General features: G+C 34.2%; 2 protein-coding genes and 1 long non-coding RNA gene across 5 annotated transcripts; 1 reads left to right on the top strand and 2 right to left on the bottom strand.

Annotated features, from left to right (window-relative positions):
• Positions 1-9,385: 9,385 nt before the first annotated feature.
• Positions 9,386-14,890, bottom strand: LOC142633046 (disease resistance protein RUN1-like). Its single transcript, XM_075807327.1, has 3 exons — positions 14,228-14,890; positions 9,844-10,963; positions 9,386-9,652 (listed from the first exon to the last, which is right to left on the bottom strand). Exons 1-3 carry the CDS (start codon positions 14,710-14,712, stop codon positions 9,386-9,388), a joined length of 1,872 nt encoding a protein of 623 aa, XP_075663442.1. The 5' UTR covers positions 14,713-14,890.
• Positions 14,891-15,692: 802 nt separating this feature from the next.
• LOC142631069 (uncharacterized) lies at positions 15,693-20,015 on the bottom strand. Of its 3 annotated transcripts, XR_012843503.1 has the most exons (5): positions 19,922-20,013; positions 18,949-19,060; positions 16,635-16,768; positions 16,396-16,537; positions 15,693-16,151 (listed from the first exon to the last, which is right to left on the bottom strand). It is a non-coding gene; the product is annotated as an uncharacterized LOC142631069 (long non-coding RNA). The 3 variants fall into 3 exon arrangements; XR_012843501.1 differs by having other exon boundaries at positions 16,396-16,768; XR_012843502.1 differs by lacking the exon at positions 18,949-19,060 and having other exon boundaries at positions 16,396-16,768; positions 19,922-20,015.
• Positions 20,016-23,265: 3,250 nt separating this feature from the next.
• LOC142633045 (serine/threonine-protein phosphatase 7 long form homolog) lies at positions 23,266-24,877 on the top strand. The gene is made up of 5 exons (XM_075807326.1): positions 23,266-23,376; positions 23,480-23,989; positions 24,143-24,243; positions 24,415-24,505; positions 24,614-24,877. Exons 1-5 carry the CDS (start codon positions 23,266-23,268, stop codon positions 24,875-24,877), a joined length of 1,077 nt encoding a protein of 358 aa, XP_075663441.1.
• The last annotated feature ends 481 nt before the right edge of the window (positions 24,878-25,358 follow it).

Genomic DNA, 25,358 nt, shown 5'->3' with positions numbered 1-25,358 from the left:
TAACATTCCTTTATAGCCTATTTTCAAACAAAATCAAGGATTAGATAAGAATACCATTAATATAGTACAAAAGTATCCAGACGACCTGAAAATAACCAAAGGCACAGTAACACAATCTGCAGTTTAATTTTTTCCAAAGTAGGATATCAAATAAAAATCTACTTATGGCCAAAAAATGAAAGAACACATAAAGAGAGGCCCACACTAAACATCTTGTTAACTTGTCCAGAACAGTGTCACCCTAGGGCTAAACATCATAAGAACCATCATAAAACAAAGATCCCTATCTTAGTTTCCCTAGCCCTTGCTTCATAAACATATTTCAGCGGTCACATTGCTATTTTGATTGGTAAATACTAATTGTTTACACTTCAGATTAGACCCATAACTTCAAAGATCCATCCCTTGTTTATGAGACGCAAAGAAGCCCTTGCATGACAAACCTATTTCCTCTCTCATTGTTGATCTAAAAAGGTTCTTTGACATTGTGAGGAATGAGAACTCTCAAGCTTTCGAGTCACTCGGTAGAGTAAAAGCACCGGCAAAGTGATTCTTGAAACAGACATAAACGGAGATATTAGTGATAATATGGCTGATTTTATTCATAGAAAGAATGTTTATGTTGCCGTAAGTACCAAAAGGCATCTGCAAAAGCTCCTCGCTATGTCTTTGAAGCGTTCAAGGACACCACCGTTATTTTACTTTCAACCCGTGCTATGCTCTCTCTCGCCTTAGGTGTCAAACATCATGGCCGGAAAGATGGGTAGTATCGTAGTGGGAGTATTATCGTTGCCGCCATTCTCGTTGTTGTTGTTTCTGCTGTTTGTAACTTCAAGCAATCCAGGCAATTTGAGAAGCTCTCCCAACGAGTAGAGACATCAGGGTGGATGTATTGAGGGATGGGCAGCACCAACATATTTTAATGCACTTGTTGGTATTGTCACTGGTTGTGACTGTACTTTGGCTTATTCTGTGAAGTGCATGTTGATTATGTGTTGGCTAGTCACAATCTGGGTCGGACATAACAATCTGCACTGACAAAATAGGCACCCTTACATTAAACGAGACCAATGTAACAGGATTTTGCCTTTAAATAAGCAATGAGGGAAGCCAAGTAATATTTAAAATATAGATTCTCAATCGCTTGTGAAGATTTCTGGGAGCCCTTGCTGTTTTTGATATGAATATCAATGAAATCTATAATCCATGTTGAAGATTTTAAGTCAAAGAACTTAGAGGAAAACAGAAGTGGAGTTTTGGTAAAGAGGAAGAGTGAGAAGGCTATTTGATACTTCTACACGGAAGCTCCAAAGACTAAGGGATATAAATTCAAGAAACTGATTTGAGCTAGCCCTTAACATGACATGATGGTAGAAAGAAAAGTTATCCCCTGCTCAATTCATTAAATAAGACCAACCCTATGAAAAATTAATTACCTACTCCAAAGTAATTATTTGTTTTACCAAGTATGAAGTGATACTAAAGTTCAAAGGTAAAGTCATTCTTCCTTGAACTTTCTTAGGCATACAGTTGAAGAAATAAAAGATAAACATGATCGAGTATAGAATTCATAGATTCAACTAGACAAGAAGTAATAAATATCATTAGTTTGAGAAGTTCATTACGAAACTCAAACTTTAGAAAATCAGAGAACTTGCTCCAACTTGACTAACCATAATATTAGTCTACATTTGATCTTACTTATATGTTGTCATATGTAACAAATCAGCAATATGGAGAGCCTTAAATCATACTAACTAAAATCACAATGAAGAAAATGTAAACCAAACTTGGAGCAAAGTGACCACTTGATTACTCCCATATGATCAAAACCAAATTACAAAACCAACAATAACCAAAATTTAGGGAAAACACACACTAAACAGTTACATGCAAAAGTTACAAGAAACACATTATTTTATTTCATAGGAAATTGTCTGCCGTCTTTTCATCAGTTGCATAATTGGTATAGAAAGATGATTGATTGTCAATAAACCAGACTGTAACAAGAAGAAATTATCAGAGTTCTTAGTTCCCAAGGTTTTGTAACAGTGCTCAGGTCATATTACATCTAGCTAGAATAGTATCCAACAAGAGAACAACAATACCCCAAAAGGAAGATGAAGATTTATTTCTTCCTAAGTAGGATATTAAAAAAAATAATTTGAAATTGCACGTGTCCCGTCCTGAACACCTCATCTGAGGCAACAGGGGCAATACAAATTAAGCAAAGGGAGGCCAAGGTGGCTATTGCCTCCCATGGGATTGAATTTTTTTATATTTCTTATATGTATATAGATAATCCTTTGTGTTGTACACCCCAATTCTTCTAAATTAATACAATGGTCCCCTTAGTTTTTGCAGATATCTCAAACACTTAATCCCACTCAAATGCCACAGGTTTTGATAGTATTAACATAACATGACTAATACAACAGAAAAATTATTGGTCTTTATTAGAGAATTTTTACTTTCCTTATAAAATATATTTTTTGACATACCTTATTTAAAATATGCATATATTTTCCTCAAATAAAGAAGTTATTGTCCCCCTAAAAAAAATTCCAAGTTATATTATAAACAAAAACAAGAAAAAAAAAAGTTTATTCATTAGAGAGGCAGGCAATATGAATATAATTGGCCTCAATAAGGCAGCTAACCAAGAAGAGAGTAATTTAAGAATGTATCATCAACCTTTTATAAAAATATCCACCGACTTAAAGCAGCAATATTTCTTTTAAGCTAACCACTATCCATTGATGTTGGTTGAAATTATAGACATTATGTAAAAAGAAATGAACAGAAAATTAAACTGAAAAAACCACAGCATGCAATTTTTAATAGATGAAATGAGAGAACATTTGTTGCTCTAATACTCTAAATCTTCTTACTCTAATACACAAAAATAGGTGAAATGAGAGAACATTTGTCCTCCAAAAATAGGTTTTGTACAAGTGTTCTCTCAAATGGTTTTGTACAAATATGATGTGTTCATGACAAGTGTTCTCTCATTTCATCTAGTACTGCCTTGTACAAAACCATTTGTTGCTCTAATACACAAGATATTGAAACAAAATTTGAACTCTTATAATAACTTTTCCAAATCCAAATGGTAGCAAGTTCTATTTCGTCCTTTTTTCCCCTGCATGTCCTTGCCACTAAACTAAATTGCAAAGACTAGTTAAAGACAATGTAACTTCATTGAACTTTTGACCTCAATGTGTGAAAAAAAAATTAGGAATTCATTGACATGGTTGGTATTGTAGCCCAACAATAAGATTTTGGGCTCTAGAAGTGGTGCATGATGTAAAATTGCCAACCTAGCAGGGCCAGGAAAGTGGCTCAACAAGCTTTAACAACAGGACTAACCATGGAGAGACAAGGTGACTCCCAGGGTTTGAGATTTCTCTCACCTCATTTTAAAGCAAAAACTTTGTAAGGGAAAACAAAGAATGAAATGCTATAAGGTACACAAATTTAACATATTTTGTGAAGTCTATTCTCTACAGAAATTCTAGGAATATGAATTTGGAGGTTTCCAAAGTTGAGGGCGGTCAGATCTTATGAAAGATGGGCATGGTACAACCAGCTTGTAAAGGTTTTTAAATAATCTGTGTCCTTTGATGGGAATAGCATTGTTTTCAGTTAATTGGTAATCCAATGCTTCCTCTCAGGCATGGTGTGGCATTTTTCTTTCCCATTTTTCTGTAATATCTTTATTATTGCATAATTGCAGCTTTACGATTTGAAAAATCAACAATTAAAGAAATTTGAGGAATCAAAAACAACCCATTAAAGGGCCAACACAAGACACCAGGATATGAGCCACATTTACAGTTTATTTCTTTTGTGTTCAGCAACTATGCTAAGCTATACAGAATAAAAAGAAAAACTAGAACAGATATTGCAAGCACATGTATTGCTCTACATGATGTATTGCAAGTACATGTATTGCTCTACATGATGTATGCATCCCAAGATTTAGGATGGAAAGGACCAGAACAGATTATATAAGAAATGAGATGAATATATAAAATGGTAGTGGGAAAGGGAAGAACAACATTTAAGGAACTGATCATGAGATCAAGCTCAGATGAACTGAGTCAAATGGCAATGCTAACATTTTTCTAATGTTGATTCTTCTCTTTCAGGGATAATGGTTGCATCATGAATCATGAGTGACTCTGAAAGGTTATCAACCCACTTGCTCAGCCATAACGTTTTTGCTAACATATATAGGAAGCCATACAAACTAATAGGAAACTAAGAGAAAGGTTTCATGGTGAACTCATTAGTCTCATATCACTTGAGTAATTTAATATTCTGGGATGCAAATAGAGCTTAAACACAACAAAAATTCAGAAGTACAGTCACAAACATAAAAAGATACAGACTGCAATTGCCTTATCCTATAGAATTTTGGAAGAGCAGTATGGCTTACAGGTACCAGCTTTGAGAAAGAAGAAACTATGAAGTGGCAATTGGAATACAAGCATGAAAAGGTAAAAGGCTACTGATGAAAAGGGCGCAATAGCATGTAACATATGCCTCCATTGATTAATGGAAGACCCCAGTGTAGGTAACCATTAGGAAGCTCACCAATTGGGGGCAATGGCTTTGGTAGTAACTTGTAAGCAACATTAACAAAGGTGATGACACTATCAAAGAAAACATACTGGACACATTTATTGAATTCCCAAGCAATTGATCTAAACACCAGCCCTTAAAAAATTTAAAACTTAAAATAGTACAAAACATAAAAATTAGATGATAATATCCTTTGAGTCATACTGAAACCAGGTCTAGGTGCTACTTTATGCAACAAACCCCCAAGCCATTCCATAGCATCTACCAAACAAGAGGCCCTTGCCAAGAGATAGTCTTACCATTATTGAATAGACTTATTTAATTTTCAAAAAAAAATTAATTAACTAGAGTTATTCAAGCTGACTAGCTGAGAATCTTTAATAAGATACCATTCCCATATTAGACTTTGAACATGGCATCATGGGATTAGTATAGTACAGAACAATTACTAATTAAATAGAAAAAGTAAAATAATGCAAAGAGATGACAGAGATACTAGACTGAAAAAGAACAAAAGCATAGGTAGTCATCAGTCAATGCAAGTCAAAATAGATATGATAACAAAAAAAAACAATAGAAACTAACCCTTTAGAGAAAACAACAAGAGAATGATAATAATTATAAAAATGTATGGTTTCTGAGTAAATTCTTATCACAAGACCTGAAACACCTAAACATCGTAGAGTGCCTTGACAATTGAAACACATTTTTAAATAACATCAACCTTAGAATCCACCCTTACTGTTGATGAAAAATGGGAATTTGAGAGGACCACCAGCTAGCTGGATCATAAAGATTCTTGTGCAATGCCATACTCTTGTCTAATGTAATCAGAGCAGGCCAAGGGTTACTGACTTCTTCTAAACTCAAATTTCAAATTGCCAGCCCATATAGCCACCTCCATAAAACAAGTGCATGGGGTTTGTCGTTATACATAAAAGGTTCAGCTCAACTTTGACAAGTTTCTATTCATCACCCAATGTGAGCAATAGAGATGGACTAAACTAAATGAAGATGGACTGAAGTAGTCACAATCAGTAGTGGCAATTCCAGAAGGTCTGCCTCTAGTTGTTAGTCTGACATTTGGCATATTCTACAAAGTGCTTGATGGCTGATCACACCTGGTTTATGAATCTTCTGCTCGTGACACAATGGACTCAGCCACAAAAAAATCTACACTCACAAAACAGGCACCTGACAGCACATGAGATGAAGCTAACAGAGTTTGGCTTGGAATGTACTTCCCAAGAAAAAGCATCAAATGTTCTTGATCTAACCAGATTTCCAAATGAAGAAGAAGCCAAAGCCAAAGCAGAATTTGGCTTGCAAGCTGGATTTACAAGGAAGTTTTCTGCAATTCAAAACAATCTAAAAGATAAATACTCAACAACAAGCTAGCAAAATAAAGAGTATCTCTAGAGGAGATTCATCTGACCACAAAAAATAAAGAGAAATAGCAATCCAATTGTTTAATCTTTACCATATTTTACCAATTGGTTATACTTAAGTATGACTTAAAGCAACAATATTTTTTTTAAGCTAACCACTATCCATTGATGTTGGTTGAAATCATAGACATTATGTAAAAAGAAATGAACAGAAAATTAAACTGAAAAAACCACAGCATGCAATTTTTAATAGATGAAATGAGAGAACATTTGTTGCTCTGATACTCTAAATCTTCTTACTCAGACATATTTTAAACTCAAAGTATTAGAGATGAAGAGCAGGATGGCTGATCATGCATGTCACTGAAGCAGTCACAATTGATAGTGGCAATTCCAGAAGGTCTGCCTCTAGATGTTAATCTGACATTTGGCATATTCTACAAAGTGCTTGATGGCTGATCACACCCTGGATCATGAATCTTCTGCTCGTGACACAATGGACTCAGCCACAAAAAAATCTGCACTCACAAAACAGCCAGCGGACAGCACATGAGATGAAGCTAACAAAATTTGGCTCGGTAAAGAAGCAATGAGAGAATGTACTTCCTAAGAAAAAGCCCCAAATGTTCTTGATCTAACCAGATTACCAAATGAAGAAGAAACCAAAGCCAAAGCAGAATTTGGCTTGCAAGCTGGATTTACAATGAAGTTTTCTACAATTCAAACAGAGCAATCTAGAAGATAAATACTCAACAACAAGCTAACAAAATAAAGAGTATCTCTAGAGGAGATTCATCCGACTACAAAAAAGAAAGAGAAATAGCAATCCAATTGTTTAATCCTTACCATATCTATACACACACACACACACACACACTGAAACTCCTCTCTGGAAAAATAAGAGGTGAGTTCATTCATTCAGCCCATAGTAACATTTTATCAAATACATGGAATGCTTACCTTTGTACCCTCTACCACAATTTGCGCTCCTCTTTGACCAATGGCATTCCCATCTTGCTGTTGATGTTTATGCCACGTCCGATAGCTCTCCCATTCCCGTCTCGATCTTTGAGAATCACTGCCAAGCCTACATTGTTTTGATCACATGATGCATCGAAATTAAGCTTCACCAATTGATCAATTGGTTTGGTCCAAGCACTTCCCCTGTTTTGCCCTTTGGTTAGTGGTCTCAAGTAAAAGTCATACTGTTTGTTCAGACGATGGACTAATTGGTTTATGGTGGGTTTAGTATTTGAAACCAAAGCTTCCTCTCGTGCCATCCAAAGGATTTTCATTGCCACTGCTGCATGCAGTGTGAACTCGTCTTTGGTGATTCTTTCTGTGAGTAACTCACTTGGGGGGTCAATTATACGTTCAACAAATTCCATTATAGTTTGAGCTCGGATCATTTCGACACGAAAACCCCATCTACCACCATACCACACTCCTTTGGCATAGGGACAACATTGAAATAGATGTAAAAGGGAATCTTCAGCTATTTCACAGAGAGGGCAATGAGTTTTTGAGAATCTGATGAGGTTTTGAGTAGCGACTCTACGTAAAAACATTTTTAAGTTTTCATCAAAGGACCCTCTTAAACTTTCATGAATTCTTATGCAGGCCATCTTATCTACAGCAGGATTCTGAGAAGGACAGATGCATGCTACATGGGCCCCACACCTTTCTATTGTAAGTTTTGCCTTTTTTGGATCATAATCTGAAACTACAAATAGAAGCTTAACGTTGTTGCAATCCTCTGAAACTATGCCGTCAAATGAGCTATTGCCTCTATAGTGAAACCACATAAAAGATAATGAATCTAACCAAAATGCTCTTGAAACTATCTTTTTTTTATAACCATTGAGCAAAATGTAGACAGAAGAAAGAAAACCTTCATATCGATTTGCCACAATATCCTTCAGTTCTACTTTTAAAGCAACGCAAAAAGAAAATGCTAGAGATTCTGAACTGACCGAGAATGATACGGAGCTTCCAACACTTTGATGGTTGAACCACTTTGGAATCTTAGTTCCTGGAAGGACAAGGTCAAACTGAAATCCATCATCAGCAAGGTCAGGTGCCCCACACTTTTCAAGAACAGAGTCCTGATGCAATGATCCCCTTGAACATACCATATTTTGTGGAAGCCCAAACGTTTCTCCAAGCTGATGCAAATTTAAGAAACTTCAGTTTAGCAAATTTAGTAATATATTATATTTGGGAAAGTAAAACAAAATTGTTTCTTTCTATGAGAAAGGGAGAGACCTGACTCAATAATCTTCTTCTTGATTGTGAATCCAAGGAACCGCACCCTTCCATGTATAAATCTTCTAGATGTGGTGGAGGCATTGGAATGTCCCGAAGGTTCCAACAGTGGTGAAAGTAAAGCCCTTCTAATTTCGGAAATCTGATATTGATTTCAGGGAGGGTAGTAATGTTGCTGTAACGGAAACCTAAAGTTTCTAATTTGGGGAAACAATCAGGAGTATCCATGGCTTTTGGAAAATTGTCACAATATTCCATACAGAGAAGGCTAAGATTTTTTAAATTAGAGATGCTACTTGGAACCTCTTTCACGTTTTTTAAACTTATATATAACGACTGAAGGGTAATGAGATATCCTATTGATGAAAACAATGCTTCCGTTCCTTGCTCAAGACTTTCACAACCGTCGAAATAAATATTTTTAAGAGATTTCAACTTGAGGTTTCTTGGTATAATTCTAAGATTTTGGCATCCGCTGAGATTCCAGAATTTAAGCTCTTCAAGAAGTCCAACGGACTGGTGAACCTCAACTAAATTTATGCATGCTTCAAAGTCCAATTCCTTTATGTTTGGGGCAATCAGTGATAAGTCGGGTACCTTTGTAATATTTTTACAAAATGACAAATCCATATGTATCAATGTTTCAAATCGACACCTCTATAGAAAGAAGAAATATTTTTTTGAAATTTATTAGTAAAAAAAAAAATTAATATGATACACTAAGAGGATAGATTAAGAAATACTACATGTTCAATTACAAATTATTGTAAACATTTTTTTAAAAAAAATGCTAAAGATACTACAAGTATTACAAAATAAAATTTACAAACTAATATAATAATGAACGTAAATGTTGGGCTTCAACTAACTCATAAATAAATATTTGAATTATCTCTTTATGATTGGTAACACATCAATTTAATCAATTTGTACACTCAATATAGTAAAACTTGTAGTGCATGTAACATTACTCTTTTTTTAAGTGCACAAATTGATTTTGTTCATCAGAAATGTATAGAAATATTATTTAATTTCGTATTAAATGCATGGTTTAGTTTTAACCACAAAAAAAAAAATGCACCTTAACTTGTTCCCTAAGAGCACTCATTAACAAAATCCTAATAAGAATTTATAAATGCTAATGATCATACCTCGAAATGCTCGTCCAATTTTATGAGGCTTTGTTGCATATTGAGTACAATGAGGTTTTTAGGCTCAAAGGCTGATGGCAAGGAAGATAAAGGAAATTCATTCCAATCAAGTAACCTCAACCCATTGGGAAGAGATATAAGGCCTTCACAATTTACATTGCAAACTTTCAAATATCTGAGATTCTTCATCTTTTCAAGATTCAACGTCATGTTTTTTGGTTTAGTGAAGCACAATGCTATGCCTTGAATTTCATTTGACCCCTAATTGAACAAAACATTAAGTAAAACACAATGTAAAAATAATTCACCAAAAAATAATAGATTGTTAAACTTTAAACAAAAGCCACGCTCATAAAATTATATTTTCTTAAACATTAAAAAAATAAAAGGAATAAAAATAACTAAATCCCCTAGTAAAAAAATAGAAAAAAGTAAGTCAAAACAACTCATACCATATTTTCAATTGATATTTCAGGAGCATCATCATAACACAATAGCCTACTACGCTTCTCGATCACATTTGGTGATTCTTGTCGAACAATTTCTTCACCCATTTGTTGAATCAAGTCATGCATCAATAGTTTGTTATCTTTAGTAACAATTATAAGACACTTATTAATAAGTCTGGCAATATCATAATCTGGTTCATAGAAATAGATGTTTCTTAGTATATCTACAACTTGATCTTTGCGGAATCCTTTAAAAAAACAGGCAATATCAAGAAAAATGTCCTGTTGAGTTTGTTCCAATCCATCATAGCTTATTTTGAGTGTTTTTTGAATGCTTCCCTTGGGAATTCTTTTGTATTTGTCTAGCGCACTTTTCCATTCATGTTTCTTACTTCCATACAAATCTGCGCCAATTATTTTTAGAACTAATGGAAGACCTTTGGCATAATCTATAAATTGGTTGACCAGTTCTGAATAATCTTCCTCGAAATTGTTTCTTCCAAAGGCCTCATGACAAAAGAGTTTATGAGCTTCATGTTTATTTAGCTCCTTCACCTCGTAGTACATTACATGATTATTTTTTGTAAGAGTATCAAGCAAGTGTTTGTCTCTTGTGGTTATAATGATTCTACTTCCAGAAGTAAACCTATCACAATTTTCAAGAAAAAATTCTATCTCATTCAATTCTTCAACATTATCAAGAACTATAAGAATCCTTTTACGATGAAGCCTTTCAATTGTCACATTGATTCCCTTAGATATACTCCCCACCTTCAAATTTTGATACCCTAAGATCTCATAACAAAGTGTCTCTTGTAATTGAATTACACCATCATTTGTCCTTGATTTTTCACTAACATTATCTAGAAAGCTGCTTCCATCAAAACAATAATGAATTTTGTTAAAAATAACTTTTGCAATTGTTGTCTTACCCACTCCGGGAAGGCCAAAGATCCCTACAATGCGGACATCATTTGATTTAATATCTAAACACCGATTTATGACGTCATTTACACGAGTGTCTATTCCAACAAGACATTTTGCAACAGATAATTTCATGTGATTTAATTGAGCACTTGAGATCTCTTTAAAAATTTCTTCAATAAATTCAAATTGACAGCAGCTGCAATTGTCATTTACACAACAAAAAAAGTATGTAATAAGTTTCAAAAAAAGTATGTAATAAGTTAGAATAGAAAATAAGAATACATGAACAAGGACTAACTTCAAGATGTTTCGTCTCTGCACTACAACTAAAATATCATATAATCTATATCTATATCTATATAATAATAATATATAAAATTCAAAGCATAGAATTTAATTTTGCTATGCTCATGTTAAAATTACATCATCAACCACGCCACCATTTTACACACACACACACACACATACATATATACATATATATATATATATATATATATATATATATATATATATATATATATATATTCAATAGTACACCATGACTTTACACATTCTCTAATCTCATTGTAACTTATCAATCATAATAAAACCATATATCTTTTGGCAATATATGACTTCTCAACTTATATCTCTATATTCCCTCAAAAAAAAAAAAACTTATATCTCTATAATTTTTTAATCAATATTTACCTGCATTATCTCTTAAATTCTAGCATTACATTATTTTTTAACCTTTCCTCTTCTCATTGTAAACTCTAGTTCTCCCTCCATTATATCCCACTCTAACCTTATTCTTCCTACAACCATTCCTCAATTGTTTTAAATTTTCATTTAAATTTCTTATTGCCCCTTTTGTATCTCTCCCCTCTACTCATTCTATGTTTTGCTTGCAAATTCTTTGTTATTGTTGATTTGATTGTCACATCTCATTTATGTTAGCAATGTTATGCTTATGGCCGAAAAGTTTCCAAGTTAAGTTTTAGCGATATAATGTTACCCAGCTATCATATTCAAATTAATTTATGTTTATTTACTACTAATATTATTTGATCCATATTTGGTTTTTGGTAAGATTAAAACAAGAGACTAAGGTGGTAACTAAAAGTAGAGAGAATAAAATTCTTTAAATACTTACAAATTACAATACATACACACTCAAAATGGCCACAATTTTTTTTTATAACTTAAAAATGGCGTCAATTACTGTAGCTTTTGTTAGCTTTAATTATTAACTAGTGTATAGCCCGTGCATATATATGGGTACAGTTTTAAAAAATCACAATTATACAGTTCAAATTATACATTGTTTTTAGAAGAGATTACATGGTATTAGCTTTATATATATATATATATATATAATTTTGAATTTAATTGGTTTTAAACTCTTTGGTTTTTGTACCTAATAATTCACTTGTCACAAAAATTAAAAACTTACATGGACATGTGGCGAAAAATTGAAGAGCAATTTGGTTGTTGATGTGATTTTTTTATTTTTATTTTTTTATTTGGACTTTAGATCTTGAAAGTGTTTGTATATGTACACTTTTTTTTTTTTTTTTGACGGAAGGTAGAAACAATTTATATATATATATATATGTGTGTGTGTGTGTGTGTGTGTGTGTGTGTGTGTGTTTGGTCCTTTTAGGTTTTGAATCATGTTTTTGTAAGGGTTTGGTTTTGGAATTTTTTTTATGCTATTTACATTATTTTATTTATAAAATTTTGAGATAAGTTTTCTACATTTTAGGTATCAGAGGTGACTTTTTTTTTCCCTTAATCAAGGTTTTGATGTATTTTAGGTCCTGAAAGTAGTTGTTTCATTTTTTTTTTGTTATTGTCTAACTTGTTAATTTTTTAGATACATTTTTCGTGGATTTGATATTAGGGAGATAAAGTTTGGATATTGAGAAAATTTGTCAAATTTCTAACATAGCTAACTATATTGTAAATAATATATGGAAATGGTTATTTTTATGCTTTACCTTTTAAGTTCTCGATAAAAAAAAATTCCATCTGATAACAAAAATGTTACAAAAATGTTGTTTCTATGTGCATTGTGCAAATCAACGACTTGTAAATAACAAAAGTTGAAACCCTAAAAGTTGTGGTTACAACATGTGACATACTCTCGTTGAGCCAAGTTCCTATGCCTTTAAAAGTTTTGGTTAATTTTCGTAAAAAAAAAAAAAATTAGTTAATTATAAATTAAAAATTAAATTGTATAATTTATGTTGTTAGTGAAATTATAAAACCTTTAGTACACTATATAAAATTTTTAAAATGATAAAATAATCAATCAAGTAATTATTGTCACCAAAAAATATCATACCATTTACTATATACTAATAAAAATTGTATCCTACATTGTACTTGTGCTAAGTGGATGCCCTCCTCTTTATTTATTTGGTTTATATTTTTCTTTTTCTTTTTTTCTCTTTAGATCATTTGGTGTATTATAAGTAAATTATAACAATTTCATAGTTGCTCTGAGTTGAACTCTATCGTAAATGTTTCAAAAAATTTAAAATAAAAGTTACCCAATTAAAATTCTACTCCGAACTTATCAAAAAATAAAATTCTACTCCGAAGAATTTTTCAAATTTTGAAGAAATTTCATTATTTATTTTATATTATGTTAATGGCCTACCACAAATTTTTGGTTTAATAATAAAAGTTTAATTATACGAGTCATGTTTGCACTATGTAGCATAATATAATTCCACCCTTTCGCTTATTATAAATAAATTAAAAGTATTAACATAGTTTACTTTTAAGTAAAACCATAGTACAAAATATTTAAAAATATAAAATAATATTATGATAAAAAGTCAATTATAAGTTTCAAGAAATTTAGAATGCATTTCATTATTTATTTGAAATGATTTTATAATCTATCTTAAACTTGGTTTTACATGGTGTGTATTCACCATGTAACTTAAGTAAATTTTTATTATCTAATTTATAATTCACTTTTAACAATATTATTGAAGTATTTTTTTTAGTTTAAATATGATTTTTTATTATACCTTGCATCACACATGCATAACACTAGTTGTTAATAAAAGTAAATTACACCCTCAAAAAAAAAGAAAGTAAATTACATAAATTTTATATATGTGAGGAAACAAGTTATAAGGGACCTACTTTTGATGTTTTTACAAAATTATTAAGTACTTTTTCGAAAACTTTCTAAATATTGCAGAAGAAAGTCCTAATTAATTGGTAAGATTATCTTGATTGTATATTCTTATGTTTCTGTCATTGATCTTTGTAGCAACTAGATTAGCAATTAAAAATTAATACTATCATAATTTGACCCAAAAAAAATAAAGCCATCAATGAAAAAAATTAGTGGTAACTAGTGTTAATTTAATTAAAATTTAGTGACTAGACACAATTGAAAATTATAACAATCAAATAAATAAATAAATAAAGTGAAGGGGTAGTAATTAAATACCCGTCCTTGTAGGTCAAACCAGATATGCTACCAACTTTGTTTAGAGCTTCCCTCCATCTTTGCACCTTCTTTATATTATTTACTTCATGTTTTGCTAAAGCTTCTCCAAATTTTTCTTTTTGGTTACGTACTTCCGAGGGATCCACCTTATAAAACACCGGTAGCACCATTTGTCCATTCTCCTTACACTCAAGAATTTCGACAAGTTCATCCAAGCACCATCTAGAAGATGCATAGTTCTTAGAGAATACAATTATGGAACTCCTTGAACTTCTAATAGCTTCAAGAAGTTCAGTAGAAATTTCTTCTCCCCTTGGGAGTTCATCATCGATGAAGATGTGAATACCCTTCAACTTCAAAATACCATTCAAATGGCTCGTAAAATCCATGCGGGTATCTTCCCCTCTAAAACTGAAGAACACATCATATTTGTATTGGTGGGTGATGGAGGAAGAGGAGGCTCGTTTGTTTGTCAAAAAAGCCATAGTGAAATGGTACGTTGAGAAGATCTAAAAGGAAGAGGAGAAAGAAAGCTTGAAGAAATTAGGCAAAGGAAAGTGAATGAAAATTAAAATAAGAGGTTTTTCTGAATGGATTTTTGAGAGAGAATGGGAATGGCAGAGTAAAGAAATTGAATGTTAGATGTTGTTTTGAGGCCAAGAAGACTATATGATAGTCAACTGTGAAAATAATATTTGTAGGCTTATTAACTTTTTTAGAGAATACAATTTCATAGTTGGTGGCTCAAAAGCGGAAGCTGAGAAGACTGGTCATCCAAGCTGAGAAGACTGGTTGTTGGTAACCAAGGTCTTTCCATACTGATTCACTTTCACACTTTCTTAGGTACACGATTATTTTTGAATGTAGCTTTCTGACTCATTTCCAAAGCAAAGGAAAAGCAATTTCCTTCCAATTAAATAAGAAAGGGAATCTTTGACTCCATGATAAATTATTCCCTGACGAAAGTAGGAAGAAATTTCTTCGTTTAACTCTGATCCAGGAAAGTGTGCATTGCCTACAAAATAATAATCAGCTTCTAGATGACCTGTTAACGTATGTTTTAGGCCTAAAATAAGAGATGTCGTGGGCCTAAAATTGAAAAGTGTTAGATGGGCCTAATGATCCATTTCATTGTAATCTATCTCAGTCTAATACAGCTTCCAGGCGATCATTGCAACGTCTTCTATTATCAGTTCATTATTACAAAAAGCCAGAGGGTTCTCTCCAATCAAATAGCACTATGTTCTCATGGGTTGAGTCATTACTTCAAATTCAATCATCGACTATTATAGGAACTGCAACATATATAACAAGATTAAGCTAGCTTGGATTTTTTTTTGGCTAGGCAGAGCCTCTACTTGATTAGACGACTACTCAGAATAAGTTACTGCATCTCACATAAACTCTATAAACATATTTAGAGCCAACCAAACTCCAAAAAAAGTAAATCTATAGTTCTGTGAGTACTATAAAAAATTACATAGAAAAATCCAGGTACATAATCCAACCAAAACCAGTGGAAAAAAAAGAAACAAGCAGTCAAGCTTTCATCTTTGAGTGACTGTTGCTCGAAAGACAACCTCCTATCTTCCTGTTTGATGCAAAAACTTGTCAACCTGCTGCTGATGCTTCCAATGAACGTTATAATAGTCAATTCTAACCAATACGAGTCCAACCAATATGGTCTTTCCTGAGCAAAAAAATCGATACAGCTGTGCTACTTGTGAAGAACAAAATCACCAGCACCCTATTTGTACCACATTTAAAAAGGCCTCCTTAAATGGAAAGACTAATAGCAGTAGTACCAAGCCAACGGTAACAACCAGCGAGTACCATTCACCAATCTCTAGATTTACAAATAAAACAAGTTCCATGCCACTTTAGATTTTCATTTGCAAAGTTGTCTGCCAAAGCCAGGCTGCTCCTGCACAGTAGATTTAAACCATAAAGAAATTTAAAAGGAGCTGATCATCTAATATAAATCCAACTATGTTCCCACTCTACATAGTAAGGAAACTCCTAAATCCAACCTTGTCCCTACCATTCTTTTTTCTTCAATAATCACATTTAATCATTAAAAATAAGCAAAGATAAATCCTAGATTTTTTGGGGCATTTATTATTTAAAAAGTTAAAAATAAAAAATATTACACGAACATGAGGACATACCGCTGCATTGCACCTAATCCTCCGCTTGATAAGAGGACTGCTCACAACAAGCTTATCACAAAAGAACTACACGATGATAGCGATGTACGCATTTATTCCAAATCAACTTCAAATTTTATTCTCTTCCGGTAACCAAGCTAAGCTACATCACATGATCATGCATTAAAGAAGCTCTCACTATCTTCTTGAGAAGACCATCAGCTTTCCACTTGGAAGGGAAGTTTAGAAAGAAGGGTTACCTCAAGTTCCCAACATTACACCACCAGGTGCAATATGGTTGAAGGTGGATCAGAATTAACCCACTTAACCCAACTGCTCATATTTGACTATTGAATCATGGTCTCCATGGTTAATGAACTCTCTGCAAAACCTCCTGCCACTCTGGCCATATCAGACTCTGTATACTTATATCATTTAATTGAAGTACAAAATTCAACCTTATGCACAAAGAACTTAAACCCAGACTAGAGGTTAGAGTGGAAGGAGCAGAAAATGATAAAAAGGTCAAAGAAGTAAACCATAAAGGCTAACAGAATTTAAATGACCAAGAAAACGAAAATAGTAATCTAATAAATGTTAAAGTCTTTTTTTTTTTTTTTTTTTTGATGGAATAGATGTTAAGAGTCATGATATGAGAGAGCGAGAGAGATCAAATAACCTATGTTCATACCCCAAAAATTCTTTCTTATAGCTTAAAATCAAGTAAGTTTCTCAATGCATCCAAGCTTCTAATAACCTAACTACCTAGATTGGCAGTAAAAAATGACATTCAGATAGCTTGTTCCACCCAACCCATTTTTGGATAGAAATGTGCACCAGAAAAGATTACTGTCTTCAATCTATATCTCATTTTCAAAATTTACAATCTTTGTGCCTCGTATTAAAGTCCAGAATCTTTGCATATTACTGAAAAATTTTGTAGACACATATTCCCAATGTTCCATAGACTAATCCAATAGGATAAAAACCGATATCTCAAACTTCAACTTCATAGATAAATAAGTCAAATTTCACATCATAACAAAAAATTAACCATTAATTCAGATTTGAAATATATTTCTCCACCTAAAGAATAAAACCCATATATCATAAAAGTATTCAACAAAAGAGAAATAAAAATTTTTATAGAGAACTCCCAGTTTTTCAAACTAAATTGCAATCATCAAAGAAATAGAGACACTTTTTTTATTTATTTAAAAAAAGGCATTTTGATCACAAATAATTTTGAACAAAGAGGGGAAGTGTTAATATCAACCATAGTGTCAAGTTCTAATAACATAAAGAGATCAAAACATGCAAAAGCTGCAAGCACCTATGGACTAGTAAGATACAATTCAGATCTAACTAAACCCTAATGAAATTTACACAACATGGGAGATTTAGGTTTCTTTCAGGTTGGAAGGGCTGAACAATGTTGCACATAATAAGAGACAAAATATAGAGCATATATGGCATGAGTTTGTGCATGTTCCATGGGTGTAGGTGCATTTAGTGTAGTAATATATGCAAACTATGCCCCAACCTGATGTACCATCAACAGTATAAAATCCAAAAGTGAAACACTTAGTCCTTTCAGTTAGCAACAAGTAGGATATAGTGTGGATTGAGACACATTGATAAGAACATCTACTGTAACCCCTTAATGACATCAATAATCCTCCGACAACATGCCAAGTATAGTTCACTGGAAATCCTAATTATCTAGAATCCGAGCTTTTGGAAATTGGAACTATAATTGAAACAGTTAACATGTTACACAATTACCCATGTAAACTTACCAAACTGCACATAAGCAAAAAATTTATGATATGATTACATGTAAGAAAATAAGCCTTCACACAATGCGCACATTGGAGGAAGAGACACTGAACAAGCTGAATGAAATATCTTCAGAATGTTTTTTTGGTTAAAGCAGCCTAATGGGTCATGAAGCACTAGACGAAAGCTCTTTAAAAGAAATTTTTTTTTTGGAGAGACAATATTATACTAAAATGAAAGGCTTTGCATTTATAAAGGAGCAAATGGTCTCCATATCCAAAGAACTTTCTGATTAACATGAAAAAAGAACTACATGGTAGCTATTATAGCAAATACAATTGCCTCTATATTTGTCACACCCTAGACTTCCCAGATTATTGATGTAATGTTTTGGGACTGATATGAATAGGCTTAAAACAGTAGCATTTTCTTATTTACACTGTTAGACATCTAAAAGAAGATTCCTTGCTCATGATAGTAAGACGTCTTTTTTATATGAATGCACCATGACATCTTAATTTTTCCAAATTGCCTCGTTAGACATTATGTCCCTGTTGATACTCAAGGTTCATATTAGTGCCAACAAATCTTAGCCTAGAAGACTTGATGCCTTTTCATAAATTGTTTCTAATTTATTCAAACAAAATTAAGAAATCTCAAGTTTATATGTCAGCTATTAAATATGCTGGATCCTACTTCCATCCACACTTTGAGAAGCTGAAGGACCATTATAATTACACATAAAACAGTAGATGGCATAAATTATTTATAAGATAAGTAGATGGCATCAATTACTTGCATACTGGAGACGCTCCCTAATAGCCAACTTTGTAATAGCTGCAATATCCTGTTGCCATTAATGCTCAAGCTACCAGCAGCTAACGTAACATATCAGATTAGCTGGCCCCTGAGGCCATTAAACTAAATAAGAATCTGCAACAACGTATATACAAATGGCACACAAGACACACACAAGCAGGGAAAAGAGAACAAACATGAAGTGATAATTACAAGTATCTCTTTTAATTCAATGTACAACAAATTACAAGTATATACTAAAAGGGAATCTAAAATTTACCCATATGATGAAAAAATTAGACACCATTACAACAAAGAGAAGATAAATTACTGAATCTATTGCAAAATAAGACATGCTTCTCATCATGTCAAAGTTGGCTATGGCATATATTATAAAAAGTAATGATTATAGAATATTAAGTACCCAAAATCAAGATTTTTATTTGTTTATAATTCATTATCCTACAGATTACTTGGCTACACTAAATAAACTGCACCACAAATGCATATTAGGCAAACTATAGAGACATCCAAAGGTCTTTCTTCAAAATTCAATTTTAAGCCTAATGACAATATCTACAACTTTTTCTTCTATTCATACGGCTTTAACAGAAGCATAACACCTCCTCTCACCTTGAAATTCAACTCCTATTTAACCGAGTATTATTAGCTTTCCCCAATTCGAAAAACATAAGTCATAATAAAACCAATTGGCACAGCGAAACTATACAGAACGATATTAACTGAAGGAGCTCAATGAAGGAGTATTCAAATCCCATAACATTGGGTTTCCCTACCTCATTAAGGTATAACACTCAACCAATTAAAAAAGAATGTACCTTAAAAAAAAAATCAACTAATCATTAAGATTTTGTTTACATAAATGTCCTTTAAAATTGGATTTGTACCCAATCACATGAATGAACCAATTAATTTAGAGGGAGAACGATCTTAAATGTAATAATAGTACCTTGACATGTTACTTTGTAGTTGAATCAAGAATCTTCCATAGCATAGCTGACATGTTTCTTTATTTTGGCCCATTTTACAAGGCTATGGCCAGAAGAAGGAGAAAATGGGCAATTAGCCATATTTATGGAAGAACATAGTTAGTAGGCACTGTTTCAGAAGTATATATAATACTAACATCTCGACTCTTAGAAAGTCAATTTTGAGGCTATAAATCGACTCTTATATACTCGATTTCCATGTTCTGATAACATCTGATGTGGCGATTTTCCACGTGGCGGCCACCTGGAAATCAAGTTCCTAAGAGTCGATTTATATATCAACTCTTAAATACTCGGTTTACATGTGACGTGGACAACACGTGGAAGCTACTGAAGTGAGTTGATCCACCTGGAAATCGAGTCTTTGAGACTCGATTTCTAATAGGGGTTTTTCAAAATTAACCCAAGTCTAGCCTCTCGCACAGACCAGACCTCTCTCTCACGCCTCTCTCCACTCTCTGTCACTCACCCTCTCACTCTCGCGGCTCTTCACTCTCTGTCACTCACCCTCTCACTCTCCCTCTCGCGCCTCTCTCCACCTTCTCACGCTCGCAGCTCTCCACCCTCTCACGGCTCTCCACCCTCTCACGACTCTCCACCCTCTCACGGCTCTCCACCGTCTCACGCTCGCGCCTCTCTCACTCGCCCCCTGAGTTGTCACTCACTCACTCACTCTCCACTCTCAAGCACTCTCTCCACTCTCACTCAGTTCTCAGGTATGTTTTTCTTAATTGTGTGATTTTTTCTTAGTGGTTTTTGTTCGAAAATTATGATTGAACTGATTGTCGAATAGAGAGTAATATGATCTTCACAAATTTCTGTTCACAATTATATTATTAACCTTGATCTATTGGAACTAAATGGCTTAATTATTGCAAACAAAAAGGCCAGGATCTCATGTTTGATACATGAAATAATATGATTGCTCTTCAAGACTGATATTGTGGTAGATTTCTATTCAATTTATTTCTCTTTTTTTATCGCTTCTTGAATCAGGCTGTGATGATGATAATTATTACGGTCACATTCGTTATGACAATAATATCCATTTCTGAACATGGGGTCAGTTTCCTGTTCACACAATTACCATTGAAAAGAAATAATGAAGTCCATTGATTTTTAATATGGCTACTATATTCACCAAAGAAGTTAAGATGTATCTAAAGCATAGTCCAGGGCAGCTAAAGCTCATCAATGTTTTCATGAATCGGACCAACAGGTTATAGCATTCATGATTTACAACTTTAAAGTAAACTACAGGTTATAGCATTCGTGAATCGGACCAACAAGTTATAGCATTCGTGATTTACAACTTTAAAGTAAACTACAGTAAGTAGATATTAGGAAAATGTATATTCCACTATATTGCTACTTTGGAGCTGCAGAAGGGCCGTAAGCTTAGTCCTTCACATCTGCAATGCCCCCTGGTGTTATCTGAAATACGTGCTTCTGTTAAGACAAACTTGTCGGGCACTGAAAAGTAGTTTTTAACTGTTGATATGGAAGACACGGAATTCCTGATTTTAGGATAACTTATCATGATGTCCGTTTTTAATTGATCTTCTGGGATTCCACTTGTCTCTCTCATGACCAGACGGTCACAATTACAGGGTTGATTTTCCATGAAAGTTGATTCAGTCAATCGAAAATTTAAAAGGTTGAATTATAGCACTAGTGAAAAGGATATAGCTTCAGCCTTGGGCAGATTCTGCATTATTTGCCTTCTTATTATTGTTCTTCTGTGGGTTCTTGGGTGCTTGTCTAGTAGACTTCATAGCAGCTTCACCCCTTGCTTTGCCTCTCATTTTCTTTCTTAACTCCTCTGACTAAGCATCACTTTTCTCAAGCTCCTAAATAACATAAAACTAAACAGTCAAGAAACAGAAAGACACAAAAATAAATAAATCATCACAAGGAATTGTTAACTTTTCAATCATACCTCAAGTTTCCCATCCAAAGCATCAAGATCTTTCCTCCAAAAGGACTTTGGAGTTTCCTTTCTCAAATCATCAACCTCCTTATTTAGCTTATCCCTTTCAGCACATAGCTCCTGAACTTTCTCAATGGTCAAGCTTCCAATTGCCATGGCCAGTAGATACTCATAATCACTGATCTGTACCCCATTACTACTGCTGTTAGCAAGAGATTTCACTTCTGAATCTTCTGTATTATCAATGGCACCAGCAACTTCTGGCTCAACAGCTTTAGTTTTCTTTGGAAAAGGAGTGAACCCTTTTGTTTGCAGCTCAACAAACAAATCAGCTCTCTTCCTATTACTTACAATGATCTCTCCCTTCACAACTACAATGATAAACCTAACCTTGTTTTCCAACTTCAACAACTCCATTTCACGTTTGTTCAGTAGAAATTTCTGCATAAAATACAAAAATTGCAATTATTAATTGTTTCCCTAAGAAATGGCTGAAATTATTGAGTATTAGTTCTACTCTTTTGCTATGAGCATAAGTGAGCTCACCTTTCTTTTCTCATAAAATTCAAGTCTTAAATGAAAAAATTCTTCAAAAACTGCAGGAGGGAAAATCACAAGCAGTAAATGTGTTATCATGGAAATTATATCGGTAAATTAATGTAAAGAACTCCAATTTCTCTCACATACTTTGCTCTGGGTTTTCATACTTCTTAATCACGCCTCTTGGGTCAAATAGGTGCATATTAGTTGTGCTAATTGTAGTCTGCTCTAACAACAAGCTATGCTCTTCATTCATTAGAACCTACCAAAGCTCTGTTTGAGAATGAAATAAAAACAGAATAAGAGAGGAAATTAATAATATGCCAACGATATTGCAAATAAATTTCCAAAAAATGAAACCTAAATTATGTGAAAAGATTAAATTTGGTAATAATTGAGATAGTTACCTTTCCTTTTCTAATAGTTTGCTGCATAATCTTATAACCAGCTAGGTTTGAAGAAACATGCACTCTTAAGCTTGCCAGCTTTAGTATTCAATACTCCTCTGGCCTCGGCTAAAATCCAATCACTGATAAACTCACCATACATGATGAAAGGGAAAAATGAATAGTTCATTTGTTTGGCTACCACTTTAAGCATTAACTATGATCTTAACCCAAGGCAACCCGCAATCTAAAAATTTATATAGTTAGACAAATATGGTACTTTGATTTTTTCAATAAAATATAGGAACAACTTCCATTTAATTAAGAATGATTGATTCATTGTACAAATTGAAATCAATTCCAAGTGCAGCACCAATTAATATTCATTTGTTTTTCTTTTTGTTTTCAATGTCTATTACGTGCTAATTGCTTATCATTCTTGTGCACTATGGCTGCTGCAAATGCTGGACAGATTGACTACACACAGCCTGGCCCCATTGACCAGTCGGTGTTGACGTTGCAGGCCAACCATCGGTCAGAAGCTATTTGGAATGGGCAGGTAAAGCACAACACTAAATATTTAACGAATGTACACACATTTGATTCATACAATGTACACGCACTTGCTGTCATATATTAATCCATGGTTTTGTTCTGTGCAGGATCTAGGGTCTCTTAAATGCCGTGTCCGTACTGAAGAGTTTTCCGATCGAGAGCCAATGGTGGACGACCGAGTCATTGACATCATTAAGGCACTTGGTTTGGAGGGACTCCTCAGGACCCCGGGTAGAGAGATTGACCACGGCCTGATAACGGCCTTAGTGGAGCGATGGCGGCAGGAGACTCACACCTTCCACATGCCACATGGTGAGGTCACCATCACATTGCAAGATGTGGAGGTTCTTCTCGGGCTTCCTGTTGACGGCGAGGTCATTACAGGGAGCACGCAGAAAGAATGGGAGAATGTGTGTGAGGAATTTCTTGGCTTCCGACCTGTAAATAATCAGAGAAAGGAACTTCATGGCCAGAGGATTCTCATCCAACGGCTTTTGGAAGCTGTTGCCAATCCATTGCCACCTAATGCCACAGAGGATCAGTTGCATAAGTACGCACGATGCTACATCCTAGCGCTACTAGGGGACACAATCTTCATGGACAAATCCGGCGATAGGGTGCATCTAATGTGGGTGCAGCAGTTGGAAGACCTTCGCAACCCATGAAGGTACAGCTGGGGAAGTGCTTGCCTTGCATGGTTGTACCGAGAGTTATGCAGGGCAAGCGATAAGAAAGCTAATCAGATTGGTGGGTGTTTGCTGTTGGTCCAGTATTGGGTATGGGCCAGGTTCCCATATTTGTGCCCAACAGTTGAACATGGCCCGCCAGTGGATGCTTATGGTCCTCCAGTTCGTGGTCCACTGTCCCTGATGTAAGTCTTTACCTCATACACGTCATGTAACTTCAATTTATTTATTTTAAAAGCTTCTAGGAATTATTTAAGTCTATATTAAACAATTTGAAATAGAGGTTATACACTATAATTTTGTGTCAAATTTTCTAAATTATATCGGTTAATATGATCCCTTGTTCTGGATTGTAGGTGGTTGTGGGTCCCAAACAAGAAAAACAGGCCCGCCCACATCTTCCTGGACAGGTATCGCGAGCAAATAGCTTTAATGTTGCCAGGCCAGGTATGAAAATGCCTTATTTAACATGTTTAGGAACAAGATATAGGTTTGGTGAACTTTGACATATAAACATTGTTGCCTAATGTGTTGCTTGTTTTTTGGCTGTCGTAGGTGGTGTGGCAGCCGTATGAAGCTGAATTCGAGGACCTTCCGCTGTGGTGCGTTGCAGGGAGGGCCGTGTGGACAGCAACGATGCCACTTGTATGTTTCCACCTAGTAGAGAAACATACACCAGATCGTATCGTTCGTCAATTCGGGATGATCCAAGAAATTCCCCGTAATGTTGACACCGATACAGTGCTTCATGCCATTGATTTGAGGGGGAAGGTTGGTGTTGATTGGATGCGGAAACATGCTGCGCATATTACAGAGTAGGGTAATCGCCTTCAACAGCGTTGTGAAGCAGTGCTTGGTGATATGCCTCCACAACATGAGTACTTCGATTGGTACAAAAGGGTAACTCGGAGGTTCATCAATGTCCTCGGTGCTAGATTGATTATAATGGTAACTTTTCTATCTGTTGAATTTTTAATTAGCATTTTGTCTACTCTATGCGCTAGCTACATCCTTAATATAAAAGATAATTTAATTTAGTCAAAGGTAACACCTGGTCTCCCTATAACTTGCAATTATTACTAGCAGAACCAATTCAAAACCAACGTTTATTTTATTATCGATTGAATTACTAATATACCTGGTATTGCATTACTAATATACCTGGTATTGCATTACTAATATACCTGGTTTTTTCATGTCAGATTGAAGGATATGCCCGTTTGTTGAGGCGTCACCCAGTGGGCACCGAGGACCACAAGGACATTACTGATGTGCTAAATGCAGTGCAGGAGATTGGCCG

Source organism: Castanea sativa, chromosome 4, assembly GCF_040712315.1.
Source record: "Castanea sativa cultivar Marrone di Chiusa Pesio chromosome 4, ASM4071231v1".
NCBI lineage: Eukaryota > Viridiplantae > Streptophyta > Magnoliopsida > Fagales > Fagaceae > Castanea > Castanea sativa.
This window is presented reverse-complemented; position numbering and strand designations above follow the sequence as displayed.